Source organism: Salmo salar, chromosome ssa27, assembly GCF_905237065.1.
Source record: "Salmo salar chromosome ssa27, Ssal_v3.1, whole genome shotgun sequence".
Classification (NCBI taxonomy): Eukaryota; Metazoa; Chordata; class Actinopteri; order Salmoniformes; family Salmonidae; genus Salmo; species Salmo salar.
Genome location: NC_059468.1, coordinates 23,402,179 through 23,423,282, shown reverse-complemented (window position 1 = coordinate 23,423,282; position 21,104 = coordinate 23,402,179). Strand labels below are relative to the sequence as shown.

At 42.5% G+C, this 21,104-nt stretch overlaps 1 protein-coding gene and 1 long non-coding RNA gene across 5 annotated transcripts; one reads left to right on the top strand and one right to left on the bottom strand.

The window, feature by feature from the left end:
- The first annotated feature begins 356 nt into the window (after positions 1–356).
- Positions 357–21,016, top strand: LOC106588773 (probable methyltransferase-like protein 24). 3 transcript variants are annotated; one of them, XM_014178174.2, is made up of 5 exons: positions 357–1,625; positions 15,782–15,880; positions 16,639–16,769; positions 17,333–17,528; positions 19,830–21,016. In XM_014178174.2, the coding sequence occupies exons 1-5, from the start codon at positions 1,356–1,358 to the stop codon at positions 20,139–20,141; spliced, it is 1,008 nt and encodes a 335-aa protein (XP_014033649.1). In that variant the 5' UTR covers positions 357–1,355; the 3' UTR covers positions 20,142–21,016. The 3 variants fall into 3 exon arrangements, with proteins under 3 accessions (XP_014033649.1, XP_014033648.1, XP_014033650.1); XM_014178173.2 differs by having other exon boundaries at positions 17,273–17,528; XM_014178175.2 differs by lacking the exon at positions 15,782–15,880 and having other exon boundaries at positions 17,273–17,528.
- On the bottom strand, positions 5,849–11,548 carry LOC106588775 (uncharacterized). 2 transcript variants are annotated; one of them, XR_006762350.1, is made up of 6 exons: positions 11,409–11,548; positions 11,205–11,327; positions 10,434–10,925; positions 10,010–10,269; positions 9,788–9,908; positions 5,849–8,061 (listed from the first exon to the last, which is right to left on the bottom strand). It is a non-coding gene; the product is annotated as an uncharacterized lncRNA (long non-coding RNA). The 2 variants fall into 2 exon arrangements; XR_006762351.1 differs by having other exon boundaries at positions 10,040–10,269; positions 11,205–11,529.
- Positions 21,017–21,104: the final 88 nt, after the last annotated feature.

The window sequence follows — 21,104 nt, the reverse complement described above, 5'->3', positions numbered from 1 at the left end:
GCACTGTTCATGCAGTGCAGGGAGCGAGTTTAGACAGGGACACGGCTGGGAGGGAAGGAGGCAGGCGAGAGAGGGAGGGTGAGCGAGGAGGAGTGAAAGAAAGGGAGTTAAGAGAGTGGCACAGAGAGAGGAAGGGACAAGGGGAAATAGAAAGATGACAGGAAAACAGAAGCTTGATGGGATTGAGACTGGGATGAAAGAGGAGAAAGACTGGCTACATTGTTCATAAGTCCAGTCTAAAATGAATCCTGAGAGGGCCTTTAAACCCTGGGGGGCAGTCATGCTTCCCCACCCACTGGATATCCACTGGATAGTCTGCCAATGTGTGTGTGTATGGTGTGGTGTGTGTGTATTGTGTGTTTGTGAAGGGCTTTACTGTATTTGTATATTTGACTGTGTTTACATATGAAGCAGTTTGTCAACAGCCTGACTGGACAGAGTGATGTTCCTCATCTGGTGATTGGACGGAAGGGGAGGGGGAGGGGTTAGTCTATGGGACAACTAGGAGAGGGAGAGAGAGGGCGGGTGAGAAAGGAAGGAGTTGAGAGAGAGAGTGGACGGGAGAGGGCAGGAAGGGGGGGACTGTTCAGTGATGGGAGATTAGAGATTCCACAGTAAAGTAATTACACTGAGCCCCCGATTTTTCACTTTAAAATGTATATTCCATTGATTTCAAAGTAGATCAGAACATGTGACTATGCACAATGGCTTCTGAACTATTTATACAGTAATACAAAAAGAGTATGTAAAAGCTGTGTAGATTCAAAGTTTGTATCTTCCTGTAAATTTGTTTTTGTAAAATCCTCAGTGGAAATTGTTTAAAGTAGTCTTTATTAATAGAGTTGTATGGTTTTTTTAAACTTCGAAATCAATGGTGTTTGTTTGGTATACATTTTTAAGTGAGGCTCAGTGTAATTCCGTTACCATGGCCCAGCTACTTTTCTATTCCGTAATTCCCATGAGACTTCACTCAGCTTGTTGATGAGAACGCCCATGGGCTAATAAAGGTCCTGTTTGGAGTTTGGTCTGTTTTTCTGTGAGAAACAGACTTCTAAAAATACCGTAATAGGCTCGATTTCAACCAATCGGCCACTGACCCTGGAGCTCTGCGTCACCACCCTGCCCTCCAGCTGGTCACAGAGCAGGAGAACGGATCTGTAGCCTCCAGTTGAAAGTGGGCAGAACAAAGGGAAGCGGAGTTCTTCAAAGGCAACCGACTGTTTCACGCTACTGTTTTTAACTCCCCACAGTTCCGCAGCAGCCATTCGGTCAGTTGACTCCCACGAGGCACCAGGCCGGTCCAGTTGGGAAGGAGAACAAAGGCACGAGATGCTCACCGGTTTCCCGGAGGAGGCATGTCAGCCGGTGGCGGTGTGCAGCGCGTGCTGCTGTTAATTATCCCGATGTTTCTACTCGCGCTACAGCTCCTGGTCGGGCTCCGGTTGCCGCGAGCAGACCACGCAGGTAGCCCCGGGGCCTTTAAAGACGGGGTCGCCTTCACGGTGATCAGCATAGAACCGGAGAGAAGGAGCGCGCGCCAAACGGGATCATTGGATTTTTTACGGGATGAGACGGGAGCGAGCCGCGGGTACGAAGATGAAAACGAGATGCCCATTGGTGACCGGGTGAGAGCAAACTACGAGCGCGCAAACACACACAGTTGGGACGAGGACAAGATAGGGCAGACTGACCCCCGATCAGTGACAGTGGCAACTGTCCTGCAGCAGTAGTGATCAGTGGTCAGGGAGGAGCAGGTTTCAGCTGCTCATTTTTGTTGGTATTTCAATAATACATCCCCCATCTCTCCACTCACCCCCCTCTCCTCCTTTCCTGGCAATCCCCCATCATCATCTCCCCCTCTCTCATTTAGGATGTTTCGCTTTGGCTCTCTAATTCTCTCTCCCCTCCTAAGGCTAGCTCCTAGTCAGTCTGGTGAGTCATCATAGACTCCTCTCCCTCCTCCTTCCTGGGTTGCCATGGTGACCACAGTGGTCTCCAAGGGTGGGGTGGGCTGTGTGCTTGTGTGTGTATATGTGTGTGTGTGTTAGTATGCCTCAGGCATGCATGTCACTAGCAGGGCTGGAGTCAGAGCCCTTGACCTGTCTGTACATCTCTCATACCTGAGGGGCCAACACACGCTCGGGCACACACATTCCTCTACATGATTTCTTCTTCTCCGCTCTTTGATCTCCACTCCCACTGACACCTATGGAGTATGTGTGTGTTTCATTTACATTTTATTAACTTACAAATACTGAGCTGACATGTGTTTGAATGTTCATACTGACCGTATTATTTGTGACAGAAATTGATTATGTAGTATGCTTATTGGTCACAGTATGGATAGTTAGTATGGCAGAAGTTCCCGGATGTTGTACTACATTCGCCAAAATATGAAGTATACAAGCAGTGGACACTATTTCTGTGCTTTCTGGGCCCATAAGGAAATTCTTCAGAAAATGGGCGTGGCTTCACAACATTTTTAGATAAAAAAATGGCGGAAAATATGCAGTAGGAGTCCGACGAGAGTGGATACAAATTCACAGCTTTAACTAATTATGACAAAATGTTAAGAAAATGTTGAGCAATGTAATAAAGTAATGCGTTTTCAAATAAGTTACTTTACACGTTATGTTGGCTGACAATTTGTTAGCTACGGTAGCCTTACGAACCGCATAGCATATCATTACAGCCGTTGCTTGTATGCAGCGATTTTATTATGTAAATCTTGGTGGGGCAAAGTCCCCACCCCCAATTATTTTTAGATGCATGCCAGGAAAGCCACTACACAACACAATACATTAATTGCACAATAACAGTGACAAACAGTGCCCACAAACTGTTAGGGCCTGCATAAAACTGTCCCAACAGCAGTCCCAACACCTTACCACTGCTACACCTGGCTATCAGCGGAGCCTCGTCTGGCAGCAAAATAGTTAATTCAGTCTCATTTACTGCCTTTTAAAAAAACATAGCTGATATGGCTGACTTGCTTTAAAAAACATGGTTTCTATGGAGATGTACAAACTATGGCATAAGCGGACGTTAAGCTGATAAGAGGCAATCCATAATTTCGATTAAGACATTAATGAGCGAGCTAGGACAGACGTAGTCAATATAACTATTTGTTCAGGACTTTTAAAATGTACAGCAACAGAATTCATAACATGGGCCGTTCTTACAGTATTCTCCCTGTACACCAAGTCAGAACCGAAGGATAAATAAAGGGGGCATATAAGCAGACAATGAAAGCTCTTACAATATTTTAATTACATTTCTCTAAAAGAGGCTATGGGCTACATGTGCACCACCAAGTCAGAACAGGTCCCGTGTGGCTCAGTTGGTAGAGCATGGTGTTTGCAACGCCAGGGTTGTGGGTTCGATTCCCACGGGGGACCAGTACGGAGAAAAAAAATTATGAAATGTATGCGTTCACTACTGTAAGATCGCTCTGGATAAGAGCGTCTGCTAAATGACTAAAATGTAAATGTAACAGTAGGCTAAGTTATGAGGGGAAAAGGGACCAAATTATTATGGTGAGGCACATGGGCTACTAACAACTTGCTACACAACATACACTTAGTATTACTTTCTTAGCTACAGTATACATAGCTCCCTGGAATATAACATAATTTAAGCAGCAACATACAAGACATGTTTGGACTCACCTTGTTGTTCTGTGTTCACTTGAACAGGAAGGTGGTGCAGCGGTCCTTCTTTTGTGCAAATTTTGTCATCAAAGTCTGGTATTCTCTGGATTTATGGTGCTTTCAAGACAACTCGGAACTCGGAAAAAACAATCGAATCATGACGTTAGTGATCTTCAGTTCGGAGCGCTAGAAAGAGGCCAGAGTTCCCGACTTGCAATTCTGAGTTGGATGACCGTTCAAAACGTATTTTCCCAGTTGTTTTGAACTCACTAAAGTCTGAGATTTCCGAGTTTCCAGTTGTTTTGAACGCAGCAGAAGTCATGCTGGATTGACAGCAGGGCCAGTGTGTTCAACCTTTTCTGGCCTGTGGTGTTGCATGTGAATGTTTATCCTTTTAAGCTTGGAAAAGACACCCTAAAACCCAGACTTGGACCACACACACCCACCCACTCCACTGAATATCAGGCTACTGATTGCTTTGTAATGCTTGCAGTTAGCCACTGATTCCTTCCAAACCACTCATTGTTGAATTTGCGATTTCCATCTTGTTGTGTAATGTTTATGTCCAATGGCCGATGAGAACCTATACATTTTATCTAGAATTTCTCTTCATATGACAAGGATTGAAAAGGATTTGCCAGTAGATTGTCGACTTGATTCATGATGACTGCTTGTCTAGTTTGCTAGCTAAGATTTTGAAAGTATGATGTTGACATGATCAGTCCAACCAAAGCTACGGTAGATATAATGTGATTTGACATTTTATCTGTGGCCAATGACCTTGAGCCTTCTTGGATGGGCACTTCTAATGCAACTATGGCAGCACCCAAGGGGCTGGAATTTGAGCTCTCCCTGTGGAATTTGCAGTGACGTAGGGTCTACATGAGTGACAGAACACTGAGCCAATCATGGTGCAACTAGAGAACATTACCAACCCCTAAGCTCTGTATTTTCTGCTGGCTGCCCCACCACCACAGAAAGCACTGAGCTAGGGTGAAACACCTGCATTTTGGAGCTGCCTTAATAAAGCCACATTGCTTTCTTGAGTAACTACATTTATTTTATTTTTTTACATTGTTTGCAAACTCATGTGACATGTATTAATGCCAAAAAAACAGGCAAAACTATTTATTTTTTCAGCTAAACAGGTAGAGCTCAAAACAAGAGGGTGCTCTGCCCCACCTGCACTGAATGACGGGTCACCACTGCTTGTATGTACCGGTATGTCAGTGGCGGTCTGTGCCGTTTTAAGATGGAGGGCAATGTTTGTTTTATGAGCATGGCCTTATTTCTATTACAGCCTTCTTAGATGACTGTCATCCATATTCCATTCACTCAGCTCAATGTAACATTGATAGGTTTAGACTACTACATGATACTCAAATGTTCCCTAACATGAGGTTGCTACAAACTATGAATGGAAGATTACAACGTAGGTGCACACAGGTCGAGAGAAAATGTGACAGTGACACAGCCTCGCCTGCATCTAGCTGATCTAGGGTGTAATCATTAGTACACCAGTTGCAAACGAGAGTTTGTATTGGACAAATTCAGGTATGTTTGTCCCCGTTTTTAGTTTACTTCAGTTTAAGAAACATTTAACAGAATGAATAAACCCCTGGTTACACGTTAACAGAACTGACATTTATAGCATCCACGTATTTCTTACATCTATGTACTCTTCTCACCTTTTCCCTTCATTTGTGCACTCTTCTCACCTTTTCCCTTCATTTGTGCACTCTTCTCACCTTTTCCCTTCATTTGTGTACTCTTCTCACCTTTTCCCTTCATTTGTGCACTCTTCTCACCTTTTCCCTTCATTTGTGCACTCTTATCACCTTTTCCCTTCATTTGTGCACTCTTCTCACCTTTTCCCTTCATTTGTGCACTCTTCTCACCTTTTCCCTTCATTTGTGCACTCTTCTCACCTTTTCCCTTCATTTCATTCTACACAGTAAATTTGAAAGTGTTAAATTTAACACTGTCAGCGAGTACATATGGTCCCACTATACACAGAGTAAAAAGTACGCTGATCCAAGTGTTACATTTCTAGTGTTGATTTAACACTGAGGAGTGCAAAAAGTTAACACTACACTGGCCGATGTTGATCAAATGTAACACTAAGAGGTAATCAACACTGAGTGTTGGTGACACTCACTAGTGTTGATCTAGGGTGACTCCTAGAGTAAAAATGTGTTTACTCTATTCAGTGTTAATGTGTTTACTCTTCCCCCATGTAAATGGAAATTAGATTTTGTAAAAGCACTTGGAATTTCACAATAAACTCAATCAAAGCGGTTTCAACATTCAAATATGTTTATTATGACCAAACCATAAGTCCCAGCCCTGGCTTAAACTGTTATCAAGTGACAGTAGAATCTAGTCAAAAGAATCCCTTGCTCCATATGACATGAGCAAATCAAAAGGTTTGTGGTACATTATGTTATTTACATGAAATACCTTGCATGGTGGACTTTGCTTCAAAACTTTAAATGCATGCAAATGATCATCAAAACATAAGGTTTCAAGAGCTGACCCAACCTAAAAAAACATTTTCCTCTTTCAGAACAATAGCCTTAATTTTGTAAAATACTGGCATTTCAATGACTACTTCACCACATATGACCAAATCAAGATGATATTCTGTACCATGGGGCTTTACCCATTTAACTGACTAAACATTTGTGTGCCCTGAGACATTCAACTTGGCAGCAATCTCATGGCTTTCTTTCAGGTCATTGAGCCTTGACATCTTTCCTGGACCTATAGCTAGTCTATCCTGGCTGAAGGTTTCCCAATTATATGCCATGTCATTTGTGTTTCTTGGCTAAGGTCATAGTGACATTCTTAAAACTTCAGTTGCTTTTTAAAGAAATGTTTTGCCTCATAGCGCATACACCATGACTGAAGAATGAACCCAATATTCCCTATACAACGAGATAATGTATCATGAAGTGGTGTTTCAGTAACAGATTTCTATCAGGAAACAAATACTTGAAAAGCCTATGATGTTCAGCAATGAAGTGCATCAGATAGATAGTCATGCCCTCTGTTAGTATAGGAGAAAACACAATAGTAGTAACAGTAGTAGTAACAGAAGCAGCTGCCAGTATTTATCATCTTTCTGTACCAGATCACCAAATATCAATGGCGAATTACGGAGAAGACACCAAGACTGAACAGCATTTAGACCCAAATCATTGCTCCCATCATCCAATTTGAGTGCAGGTGGACGATTCCTCCTCTCTGTGTACAGTCGTGGCCAAATGTTTTGAGAATGACGCAAATATTGACTCTTTGCATTAACTTCAATTAATTGTCAATAAAAACCTTTGACAGTTATGAAATACTTGTAATTATACTTCAGTATTCCATAGTAACATCTGACAAAAATATCTAAAGACACTGAAGCAGCAAACGTTGTGGAAATTAATATTTGTGTCATTCTCAAAACTTTTGGCCATGACTGTATAGTCCATCTTTCAAATCAAAGTAAACTCCATCTTTAAAATTGTGCCCCGAGTTAAACATGCCACTTGTGTTTGGGTTCTTCAGAATTGACTGCAACGTCTGGAGAATTGGAACATAAGAAAATGTATCAGTTATGACGGTTTGATCATAAGTTCCAGTAGTTTTGTTTCTTCAGTTGTCAAATCTAACACCAAGGACTTTCTCAACTGGTTGAACTGTTCCTCATTTTTGTATAAAATAAGCACGTCGTTTTGATACTGAATTCAACAAATGTGAAAGGATTTTCAATATCCTGAAAATAATGTATTTTTCTGACAATTTGTGTCTTTTGAAGATATACATGTAAGAGCAGTCGCTTTAGCTTGACCCTGTATCTCTTGAACCTCTTCTGCCGTGGAAGATACAAAACTATTTAAAGTCTGACCTACACCTGCAGCCTGCAGTTGTGCAATAGCAGACGCACGCACATCAAGTGTGTTCTTGTTAGATATTGGTACATGGTTACAACTAGAATTTGAAGGAAAATCAGCATTACTTGGTTGATCATCAACGGCTGTATTAGCATTTGACAGTCTCCGGATTGTGCCTTGTTCAAATGCTTCCTAAAGTCTGAAAATGGACCAAATACATTAGTGCAGGAGTCTAGCTCTGAGCTCAGAAACCCTTGGAGTCTCCTTAACCTTCCCAATGTCTATGATGTACACAGTTGTCTTATGAAGGTGGACATGTTGCTCAGCATTGTATTGTAAGCAGTACCAAAAACAAAGTGAGTCTTGAAAAGCTCATCGAAGCACCAAGAGCGCTCGTTGACTTGCAAGGCGCTCTTGTCCAGGATGATGAAGTAAGCATGGATGCTGCTCTTCCTGGTCCCGACTGCAAGAAGATATGGTTGGCGGCTCTGGCCAATCGCATCATGGTGCTCCTGGATACTGGTTCCTGCCTGAAGACGATAAAAACAAACACTATCATTAGTACATCATAACGGCCGCAGTACTGTCTATTAATAAGAATGTCACCATTATTAGTACATCATAACGGCCGCAGTACTGTCCATTAATAAGAATGTCACCATCATTAGTACATCATAACGGCTGCAGTACTGTCTATTAATAAGAATGTCACCATTATTAGTACATCATAACGGCCGCAGTACTGTCCATTAATAAGAATGTCACCATTATTAGTACATCATAACGGCCGCAGTACTGTCTATTAATAAGAATGTCACCATTATTAGTACATCATAACGGCTGCAGTACTGTCCATTAATAAGAATGTCACCATCATTAGTACATCATAACGGCTGCAGTACTGTCTATTAATAAGAATGTCACCATTATTAGTACATCATAACGGCCGCAGTACTGTCTATTAATAAGAATGTCACCATTACTAGTACATCATAACGGCTGCAGTACTGTCTATTAATAAGAATGTCACCATTATTAGTACATCATAACGGCCGCAGTACTGTCTATTAATAAGAATGTCACCATTATTAGTACATCATAACGGCCGCAGTACTGTCCATTAATAAGAATGTCTCCATCATTAGTACATCATAACGGCCGCAGGACTGTCCATTAATAAGAATGTCACCATTATTAGTACATCATAACGGCCGCAGTACTGTCTATTAATAAGAATGTCACCATTATTAGTACATCATAACGGCTGCAGTACTGTCTATTAATAAGAATGTCACCATTATTAGTACATCATAACGGCCGCAGTACTGTCTATTAATAAGAATGTCACCATTATTAGTACATCATAACGGCTGCAGTACTGTCTATTAATAAGAATGTCACCATTATTAGTACATCATAACGGCCGCAGTACTGTCCATTAATAAGAATGTCACCATTATTAGTACATCATAATGGCCGCAGTACTGTCTATTAATAAGAATGTCACCATTATTAGTACATCATAACGGCCGCAGCACTGTCTATTAATAAGAATGTCACCATTATTAGTACATCAAAACGGCCGCAGTACTGTCCATTAATAAGAATGTCACCATTATTAGTACATCATAACGGCCGCAGTACTGTCCATTAATAAGAATGTCTCCATCATTAGTACATCATAACGGCCGCAGGACTGTCCATTAATAAGAATGTCACCATCATTAGTACATCATAACGGCCGCAGTACTGTCCATTAATAAGAATGTCACCATCATTAGTACATCATAACGGCCGCAGCACTGTCTATTAATAAGAATGTCACCATTATTATTACATCATAACGGCTGCAGTACTGTCCATTAATAAGAATGTCACCATCATTAGTACATCATAACGGCCGCAGTACTGTCCATTAATAAGAATGTCACCATCATTAGTACATCATAACGGCTGCAGTACTGTCCATTAATAAGAATGTCACCATCATTAGTACATCATAACGGCCGCAGCACTGTCCATTAATAAGAATGTCACCATCATTAGTACATCATAACGGCCGCAGTACTGTCCATTAATAAGAATGTCACCATCATTAGTACATCATAACGGCTGCAGTACTGTCCATTAATAAGAATGTCATCATCATTAGTACATCATAACGGCCGCAGTACTGTCCATTAATAAGAATGTCACCATCATTAGTACATCATAACGGCTGCAGTACTGTCCATTAATAAGAATGTCAATACAAACCTTTTGGAATATCACAAGATGCTGTTCAGCTTGGGATGCAGACATCTTGCCTGGTCTTTTGCAGCCTTGTGATGAAGGAGGAATCAAATGGAGAAGGATGAGGAAACGTCACCTTCCCATCCTAAACAAAGAGATCCTGATTAAAATGGTACATTCCATCATCAGTGACATAAACATTTCAGAGTTATTTGAAATATAAATGATAAATTACGATCATCTAACCATCAGCATTCGTGTCAGCTCCCTCATCACCTGCAGATTCAGCCATCTGGATCAGCTCCTGAAGTTCAGCTCCCTGAGTGGCCTTGCTTAGGGCCTTGCTTAGGGCCTTGCTTAGGGCCTTGCTTAGGGCCTTGCTTAGGGCCTTCCTTAGGGTCTTACACAGCATGATGATCTTTTGCTTGAATATAGTTGGCCACCTCTCCAAAAACTTGGCTGATGTTCCCTCCAAACAGCAGCACAAAATCCTGTTCAATCTGAAACTAATAAGACAAAAACATTCCACTTTAACCTCCAAAACGAGTTTGAGTAAATCACCAGCCTACACATTAATTGAACTACTATTACTGGCCAACCTGAATTGGCATCTAGAGATTAAACACAATTTATACAACTTAAAACGTTTTTTTTTTTTTTTAAGTCTTACCAAGCCCTTCACATCCAGAAAGCATGGAAATTGGGTTAGGATGGTGAAGCATTTACTCGGGTCGTGGGTCATCTTCTTCCTGTACTCAAAGGTCAATCTCATCTTCCGTTTCTTCATCAGAAGAATGCTTTATAAGAGAAATGGCCTCTCGGCACTGGTCTTCACTCAGGGTAGCCAAAGTGGATGGACCGGACTCAGTTGGCCCTCCAAAGTATAGTTGAGTGGGACGTTTTTCTGATGAAACCAAATTCCTTGATTCTATACGAGAGGTACCCTTCTCCACTATTAGGGTCGTAAAAATGTTCCTTAAGAATATGAACATGGTTACTAATCTTGAAAGAAAAAACAAATAACCACGTCCTATTTGCTCAGATACCATACCAGACGAATTAACCGCAGATGCCCTTTGCGCTGTAGGGATCCTTCAGGTATGGGAACAAGGAGACGATGCCTTGTGCAAACGTTTCTCTCACTCTGCACGGTGGTGATGTCCTGACAAGAATATAATGTTATGTTTAGGTGGCAATCAGAATCTCCACAAGCAGCACTGGTCCCCAGTCAGATAAATATCAGGAGTGATTTTTGAATCAGTATCATGCCCATCGAGTTTGATACAAGAGAAGTCTTCTACCAATAGCAGTGGATGGTCAGCAGTAGCCTAACCAATTATGTGACTGAGATACTGATACAGAAGTCATTTTTAACATTCAGCAGATATGGGAGCAAGTAATGCTCAACAATTTGTGTTATGAATCTTTCCTTTAAACTTACCCATGAGTCTCTGTCATTGCCGAAACAAGAATGTTGATCATCTTTCGTCTGGCTTTTAGTTTTGGAGTATTCCTTGATGACAACCTCTCCACCAGGCTTTTTCTTCAGTATGCTCTCTATTAGCTGTAAAAAATAAATTAAAAAAAACAGCAGTGTGAAATCCATTTTATGACAAGTTAATTGAAGAATGAATTACAAACTTACATTGTTTGCTTCGTCATCAGATCTTTGACACTTCCGTGAGGGGCTTCCATCCTCGCTCAAAATGATTGTATCATCCGACTCATGGTCTGAACCACCCATCATAGAACTGGCAGAGACAGGACTCATCAGGGAAGATTCTGAAATACACAAAGACAACAATACAGGCATGTCAAATGTATGGTTATATTGAAAGTGATGCCACAAGTAACCAAGACTTGAAAACCAGCACATACCTTTAGCATCATTGTTCAGTGTGAGCTTGAAAACACCAAGATCTGGCCGTGTCACCACCTCCTCAAACCCATCCCCATTAACTTCAGTTCCAGACCCATCATACAGCTTTACCTCTGATAAACTAATAACTTTCCTCAAATTTCAGGAAAGCTGTGATAAACATTAAGACAACAACCTACAATTAGAATTGCAATTGTAATGGTACGAGTAATCAGATTGACTGGTATGAAAACAATACATTTATTTCCAATCAAAAAGGTTTAAGTGTCAGGTTAATGATCTTGCCATATTTTTGTTCACCATTGAATTTCACCCTGATCAGCATGACTAGGTCTGAAAGCAGTTAGGAGATAAGGCCAGCATGGATGAAAAGCATTACATTTGTATTTCAAATCATGACACATTATATCACGATGACTACAAACATTTCACCAATAATCCTTTAGTTAAGTAATGATCATTTCAAAGTATATTTTGAAAATATTGGATCATGACCACAACTTTTCTGATATTACTTGAAGCAGGTCCCAAACTACAGCAGACAGACTATTCAACTCACATTCACTGTCCCAGAATATGGACACGGCCTAATTAGTCCAGTAAAATCCACTCATAATTCCAGCTAGTCACTAATATTATGTTGTCATGTTCTAGGACCAGTCTTACAAGACCGCCAAAATGAACTGGTTACAGAGCGAGTGCGAAACGCAGTTAGCTAGGTGCCGATGCAATGGCCACAATATTTAAAAGCATCACGCACAAGTCGAAAATGTAGTTATAATTTGGCTAAATAAACAACTCACCTTAGATTAGTCCTCAATATATACAGTTGAAGTCAGAAGTTTACATACACCTTTGCCATATACATTTAAACTCAGTTTTTCACAATTCCTGACATTTAATCCTAGTAAAGATTCCCTGTCTTAGGTCAATTAGGATCACCACTTTATTTTAAGAATGTGAAATGTCAGAATAATAGTAGAGAGTGATTTATTTCAGCTTTTATTTCTTTCATCACATTCCCAGTGGGTCAGAAGTTTACGTACACTCAATTAGTATTTGGTAGCATTGCCTTTAAACTGTTTAACGTGGGTCAAATGTTTCGGGTAGCCTTCCACAAGCTTCCCACAATAAGTTGGGTGCATTTTGGCCCTTTCCTCCTGACAGAGCTGGTGTAACTGAGTCAGGTTTGTAGGCTTCCTTGCTCACACACTTTTTCAGTTCTGCCCACAAATTTTCTATGGGATTGAGGTCAGGGCTTTGTGATGGCCACTCCAATACCATGACTTTGTTGTCCTTAAAACATTTTGCAAGTATGCTTGGGGTCATTGTCCATTTGGAAGACCCATTTGCGACCAAGCTTTAACTTCCTGACTGATGTCTTGAGATGTTGCTTCAATATATCCACATAATTTTTCTTCCTCATGATGCCATCTATTTTGTGAAATGCACCAGTCCCTCCAGCAGCAAAGCACCCCCACAACATGATGCTGCCACCCCCGTGCTTCACGGTTGGGATGGTGTTCTTTGGCTTGCAAGCCTCCCCCCTTTTCCTCTAAACATAACAATGGTCATTATGGCCAAACAGTTCTATTTTTGTTTCATCAGACCAGAGGACATTTCTCCAAAAAGTACGATCTTTGTCCCCATGTGCAGTTGCAAACCGTAGTCTGGCTTTTTTATGGCGGTTTTGGAGCAGTGGCTTTTCCTTGCTGAGCAGCCTTTCAAGTTATGTCGATATAGGACTCGTTTTACTGTGGATATAGATACTTTTGTACCTGTTTTCTCCAGCAGCTTCACAAGGTCCTTTGCTGTTGTTCTGGGATTGATTTGCACTTTTCACACCAAAGTCCGTTCATCTCTAGGAGACAGAATGTGTCTTCTTCCTGAGCGGTATGACGGCTGCGTGGTCCCATGGTGTTTATACTTGCATACTATTGTTTGTAAAGATGAACGTGGTACCTTCAGGCGTTTGGAAATTGCTCCCAAGGATGAACCAGACTTTTTTTTTTTTTCTGAGGTCTTGGCTGATTTATTTTCCCATGATGTCAAGCAGAGGCACTTAGTTTGAAGGTAGGCCTTGAAATACATCCACAGGTACACCTCCAATTGACTCAAATTATGTCAATTAGCCTATCTGAAGCTTCTAAAGCCATGACAATTTTCTGGAATTTTCCAACCTGTTTAAAAGGCACAGTCAACTTAGTGTATATAAACTTCTGACCCACTGGAATTGTGATACAGTGAATTATAAAAGTGAAAATCTGTCTGTAAACAATTGTTGGAAAAATAACTTGTGTCATGCACAAAGTAGATGTCCTAACCGACTTGCCAAAACTATAGTTTGTTAACAAGAAATTTGTGGAGTGGTTGAAAAACAAGTTTTAATGACTCCAACCTAAGTGTATGTAAACGTCCGAGTTCAACTGTAAGTATTCAGACCCTTTGCTATGAGACTCGAAATTGAGCTCAGGTGCATCTTGTTTCCATTGATCATCCTTGAGATGTTTCTACAACTTGATTGGAGTCCACCTGTGGTAAATTAAATTGATTGGACATGATTTGGAAACGCACACACCTGTCTACATAAGGTCACACTGTTAACAGTGCATGTCAGAGCAAAAACCAAGCCATAAGGAATTGTCTGTTTTGTGAGGCACAGATCTAAGGAAGGGTACCCAAAAATGTTGGGAGCATTGAAGGTCCCCAAGAACTCAGTGACCTCCATCATTCTTAAATGGAAGAAGTTTGGAACCACCAAGATTCTTCCTAGAGCTGGCCACCTGGGCAAATGGAGCAATCAGGGGAAAAGGGCCTTGGTCAGTGAGGTGACCAAGAATCCGATGGTCATTCTGACAAAGCTCCAGAGTTACTCTGTGGGGATGGGAGAGCCTTCCAGAAGGACAACCATCTCTGCAGGACTCCACCAATCAGGGTTTTATGGTAGAGTGGCCAGACGGTAGCCATTCCTCAGTAAAAGGCACACCAGCCCGCTTTGAGTTTGCCAAAAGGCACCTAAAGGACTCTCAGACCATGAGAAACAAGATTCTCTGGTCTGATGAAACCAAGATTGAACTCTTTGCCTGAATGCCAAGCGTCACGTCTGGAGGAAACCTGGCACCGTCCCTACGGTGAAGCATGGTGGTGGCAGCATCATGCTGTGGGATGTTTTTCAGCTGCAGGAACTGGGAGACTAGTCAGGATCAAGGGAAAGATGAATGAAGCAAAGTACAGAGGTCCTTAATGAAAACATGCTCCAGAGTGCTCAGGACCTCAGACTGGGGTGAAGGTTCACCTTCCAACAGGACAACAACCCTAAGTACACAGCCAAGACAACGCAGGAGTGGCTTCGGGACAAGTCTCTGAATTTTCTTGAGTGGCCCAGCCAGAACCCGTCACACCCGATCTCACATCTCTGGAGACCTGAAAATAGCTGTGCAGCGATGCTTCCCATCCAACCTGACAGAACTTGAGAGGATCTGCAGAGAGGAATGGAAGGAAGTCCCCAAATACAGGTGTGCCAAGCTTGTAGAGTCATACCCAAGAAGACTCGCAGCTGTAATCGCTACCAAAGGTGCTTCAAAATACTGAGTAAAGAGTATGAATACTTATGTAAATGTGATCAGTTTTTTTTTTAATATATACATTTGCTAAAATTTCTAAAAGCTAGTTTTTGCTTTGTCTTTATGGGGTATTGTGTGTAGATTGATGAGGGAAAAAAACTATTAAATACATTTTAGAATAAGGCTGTAACTTAACAAAATGTGGAAAAGTCAAGGGGTCTGAATACTTTCCGAATGCACTGTAAGCGGTATAGTCATTGTGCGTTCTCAATGGACATTTTTTATGAAGTCGTAAGATGTCTAGCTAGTAATTTGTTAGGTATGCTAACAAGCTAGCAAGAAGTTGCATAGCAACAGCATCAACTTCCTGTAGACCGGTCGAAGCGCTAGTACACTCAACTGAAAGTATACTGTTCGTTTACAGTATACTAAAATGAACTAATAGCATGTAGTATATACTCATTAAGTATGTAGTATACAGTATGTTAGTATGGGTATTCGAACACAGCTTATGTGTGTTTGTGATTGCGAGTGGTGTGCATGTGTTACCCTGTTGACACGTGTGTCTACCCACAGGAGAGAGGTAGAGGGTTTGAGCTGCAGCAGTGGGCATCAGGTGAGCCCTCCTTCACTGCAGAGCTGGAACGTGTCATTGCCTACATTACCACACCACAGGTACATAGCCATGCCCACTTTACACCTTGGCCCACACATCATAAATAATTCAGATAGAAATGCACTGTATAGAACAGACCTGGGGCCGTAGTCATGAAGCGTCTTAGAGTAGAAATGCTGATCTAGGATCAGGTCCCTCCTGTCCACAATCTTTTTCATTATATAATATTTTTCATTATAAAACTGATCCTAGATCAGGCCTGGGTTTCAAATACTTGCAACATTTTATCAACTACGTGTGCCTGTGAGCTTGCCTGGCTTAATAAACCAATAACAAAACTCCTAAAACGGCAAAGCCTGCCTGTCTGGCACTCCAGGCAGACTCAAGCAAACACTCAAAGTATTAGAAATGATTGTTCAAATACTTGAACCCAGGTATGTCCTAGATCAGAACTCCTACTTTGTGAGGCTTGACACATACAGCCTAGGTTCTGAGGTATTTCATCATATTTCAAAGACGCTAGGGTCAGAGAGTAATGACAGTGTGGTATTTGAGACCAGACACTTAACATGTCACTGTTAACCATCGTAAATGTTTGACCTAAAAACCTCTGACCCAGGGAGAGCAACATGTGAGAGGTCAGTGGAAAAAAGCCCCCTAAAAAGCAGATTAGGGGTGACAGGCTGCATTTTTCCCAACATCTCTCGCTCAGACAGGAAGTCTGTGTCACATGACTTCCTCTAGGCCTAATGATGACTCAGCACTTCCATTCCTCCTCCAGCCAGGCCCCTCATTACTCTGTCCTGTCCCCCTGCAGGTTAACTGTTCCCGGGTGCTTCTACCAGGTGAGTCCCAGGCTTCACAGGCCCCTGGAGCTCTCTGGCTGCTGTGTGTGGAGGGCTGGAGCCTGCCAAGCCAGGGTCCTCCGTGTGTAGCATACTCTTTCAGGTGTGTATATGTGTGTCTCTGTAAACGTGCCACTGGAACTTCAATACAATATAGCCTATTCTATAGCAATGTGAACCAAACAGTTTGTTACCATCATTCTACAATATCATCATGGGCTCCCGAGTGGCACAGCGGTCTAAGGCACTGCATCTGTGTGAGAGGTGTCACTGTAGTCCCTGGTTTGAATCCAGACTGCATCACATCCGGCCATGATTGGGAGTCACATAGGGCGGCGCACAATTGGCCCAGCGTCGTCCAGGTTTGGCCGGGGTAGGCCGTCATTGTAAATAAGAATTTGATCTTAACCGACTTGCCTAGTTAAATAAAGGGGCTGTACATCCTATATAAACAAGCTCACTTCCTTAAATAAACATGCTCCCTCCCCCAAACTTGTACAAGTAGTTAATAATGTAAAACAGTTTTAAACAAATTATAATCTCTTCCTCATTCAAATATATCTCTCTCTTATCTACAACTCTCTCTCCGTCTGTCTCTGTGTGTAGTATGGATGAGGGTGATACAGGGTTTCTAGAGGCTCTCTCAAAGGCCTGTGATGTCCACAGATTTGACCCCAGTGGTCAGCATGGTGACAGAGCCAGCAGTGGTTACCGTGACGATGGTTTCGGTGGGTTCCGACAGTATCGGGCGTGGCTGGACTGGCGAACAGCGAGAGGACGCAAGCAGAAGAAGAAGAAGGGGGTTCTGTGTAGCGGGTCCCGGACACTCAAGGACATCATGGAGACTCTGGGACATCACACGGTAAAAGCCGATTTATGGTCAATCCGTGTTCTGCAGTGGCCATATAGCATTTACGGCAATGCGGCCTCTGCAGAAGTCAGAGCATTCATAGTTCTTGCGCATCGGGGAGCTGTCATACTCACCCAATAAATCAGTCTGCACCACTTCAATCTCTATAGCCATCTAGCTACACTGAACAAAAATAGAAACGCAACATGTAAAGTGTTGGTCCCATGTTTCATGAGCTGAAATAAAAGATCCCAGAAATGTGATACTCACAAAAAGCTTATGTTTACATCCCTATTAGTGAGCATTTCTCCTTTGCCAAGATAATCCATCCCCCTGACAGGTGTGGCATGTCAAGAAGCTGATTAAACAGCATGATCATTACACAGGTGCACCTTGTCCTGGGGACAATAAAAGGCCACTCTAAAATGTGCAGTATTGTCAAACAACGCAATGCCACAGATGTTTCAAGTTGAGTGAGTGTGCAATTGGCAAACTGACTGCAGGAATGTCCACCAGAGCTGTTGCAGTCCAACCGGCCTCACAACCGCAGACCACGTGTATGGTGTTGTGGGGCGAGCGGTTTGCTGATGTCAACATTGTGAACAAAGTGCCCCATGGTGGCGGTGGGGTTATGGTGTGGGTAGGCATAAGCTACAGACAATGAACACAATTGTATTTTATCTATGGCAGTTTAAATGCAGAGATACTGTGACGAGATTCTGAGGCCCATTGTCCTGCCATTCATCCGCCGCCATCACCTCATGTTTCAGCATGATAATGCACGGACCCATTTCGCAAGGATCTGTACACAATTCCTGGAATCTGAAAAGGTCTGTTCTTCCATGGCCTGCATACTCACCAGACATGTCACCCATTGAGTACGTTTGGGATGTTCTGGATCGACATGTACGACAGCGTATTCCAGTTCCTGCCAATATCCAGAAACTTCGCACAGCCATTGAACAACATTTCACAGCCCACAATCAACTGCCTGATCAACTCTATGTGAAGGAGATGTGTAGCGCTGCATGAGGCAAATGGTGGTCACACCGGATACTGACTGGTTTTCTGATCCACGCCCTACCTAGAGTAGTTCATTGTGCGCTAATCCAGAACCCACCATCTGCATTCCATTGACGTCTTTACCACATCTAACCCCATTACCTTCCCATTCAAAAAAAAATTTGTGAACTTGTCCTGATAGCCTTTCGTCAAAGTTCTGCATGTTTGTTGTGAAGGAAGTTGTCAAGGAAGTGAGCTTGTTTATACAGGATGTACAGCCCCTACCTACCATCAACCAATCATGTCAATGCGGAGCTATACAGCACTATGCGAAGCCCTCCGCGTTGTTAAAACATTTTGGAGGTGCACGGATCACCGTACGGAACTCGATTTGGCCTCCGCAAGCCTCCAGAGGCTACGCAATTGCGTCACACCCTCCGGACCACATTGTCAAATCAAGCATAAATCTTATTTTTTTATTTATTTTTTCAAACAGGCACACACCAACACATACAGTAACTCACACTACAGTACACAACAGATATACACATGTAACATTCACAGTACTCACAGAGTTGCATGCACTCCCGTTTCCATGGCAACAGGGATGAGCTGCCCCTGGCTACCATAGCAACAGAGAATCACACCACTGCTGCAGTTACACACTGTAACCACTGGAAGGGAGTGAAATTCACTTTCTTCTCCCAAATGGATCCCACTAGCCCATCGTTTCCCAACTCGGTCCTCGGGACCCCAAGAGGTGCATGTTTTGGATTTTTCCCTAGCACTACACAGCTGATTCAAATGATCAAAGCTTAATGATTAGTTGATTATTTGAATCAGCTGTGTAGTGCTAGGGCAAAAACCAAAACGTGCACCTCTTGGGGTCCCGAGGACTGAGTTTGGAAAACCCTGCACTAGCCCCAGTGTACATCTCGACCATTGGACAGGTATAAGCAATATAGTAGAATGTTCCTTTTATTCTCCATATTTCTTCTCTAACCTCTCACATCTCCACAAGTGCATAGGAGGTAGGAAATAAAGAGAGGGCAGATTTGGGGGTGTCATCCCCACTAAGAATGGGATTCATACACTGACCTTCCAAACCCATTGCTGTGCTCTGTTCGCCTGCTCTGGAGCATGGTAATAATTAGAACAAAGAGCCATAGATACTGTATATATACACACACACTGATGAAACATAGCCCTAAGCTGTCTTTTCATTGTTTTGCTGCTTTTTAGTGATGTCAAAAGTGTGTTGTGACCAATGATGTGTAAATATACACACACATGGTTGTCTGTTTTTCCCAGGTGGACTTCCTGTATGCTGACCTGCTGAGTGCTGAGTGGAGGGTTCTGCAGAACTGGGCAGAGCTCGGAACTCTGGGGCGCATCCGTCACCTGGTTGCCACGGTGCACCTCCAGTGGGCCGGCTTTGAGGTTGGCGGGACAGAGGCTGAGGTGGTCCGCTATTGGTTCAGCGTTCTACAGGGGCTCCAGGACGCTGGGTTTCGATTGGTCCATAGCTCTCCGGGGGCGGGAAAAAGTGTCCTAAGGCACCAAGTGGACAACGCACACAGCTCTTATACACTAAGCTGGGTTAACACTGGGCCTATACACTGAGACAAACACATGCGCACGGCTTACGCACACACACACACAGAATAGTCAGTGGTTATGTTCAAGATCACCAAAACCATGATGTGTCATGGGTAAATTGTGACTGACTGATCTACAAGTAATAATGAGTCGTTATTTATTATTCAAGGTGATTTGTAGATCAGTCAGCCGGCAGTCACCTGCACTGTCGCAGGCAATGTCGAACAAGCCCAGTCTGTCACTGTCTGTCAGTCAGTAAAATTCCACTGCAGTGTGTCCCTCTGGTGGTGAAAAAAGGAATCTACACCAGTGTTACCCAGTGGAAGGGTCTGGAACCATTAGTCGGTTGCAATCAAAACCACTCCCTATTGGTTCAGGGCTTTATTTTGAAGGTTTAGGCAGGTCCCTCACCTAAAACCTCATTGAAGCCTCCCAGCAGCCAAAAAAAAAAAGTCTGGGCAGTGGGCTCACCAAAGTTCTGGGAACCAGCAAGGCACAGCTAGAGATTAGCCTGCCTATTCTATTAACCCAGTACAGGCAATACTGGCTGGCATAGCTTGGCATTGAGCACACCCCTGACAACTGTTGAATGGTAATAAAGTAATCTATTCTATCTGGGACTTCGCACTGCAGAAATACCGATCAGGGGTCAACGCCAGTCCTTCATTCAAACACTTTAGTCACCTTTGCTTTATTAATCATTAAGGTTTTATGTACCTTTTTATAAATTTGTATAATCTACTTATGTGAGTTGAGCATGAATATAATCTTTCTTTGTGTTATAATCACAGTGTTATGTGGGGTTGATTATCTGCCGACATGTGCAATGTAAAGACATTTATTGATTTCAAAGATGTTTTCATATTTTTACAAGTGCAATAAAAACAGTTGACACCCCATTTGTCTTGTATGTCGTTATGTAGAGTCCGCTACTGGTTTCATAATGAGTGAGTGTTCTATGTGTAGAATGTTCAGCACACGCGAACA

Excerpts from the sequence above, each read along its gene's own strand:
- LOC106588773 (XM_014178173.2), top strand. The coding sequence starts at position 1,356 with ATGTCAGCCGGTGGCGGTGTGCAGCGCGTGCTGCTGTTAATTATCCCG. Across the intron at positions 16,770-17,272 it reads TGTGTAGCATACTCTTTCAG|TATGGATGAGGGTGATACAG; the intron begins GTGTGTATATGT and ends CTCTGTGTGTAG. Across the intron at positions 17,529-19,829 it reads AGACTCTGGGACATCACACG|GTGGACTTCCTGTATGCTGA; the intron begins GTAAAAGCCGAT and ends TGTTTTTCCCAG.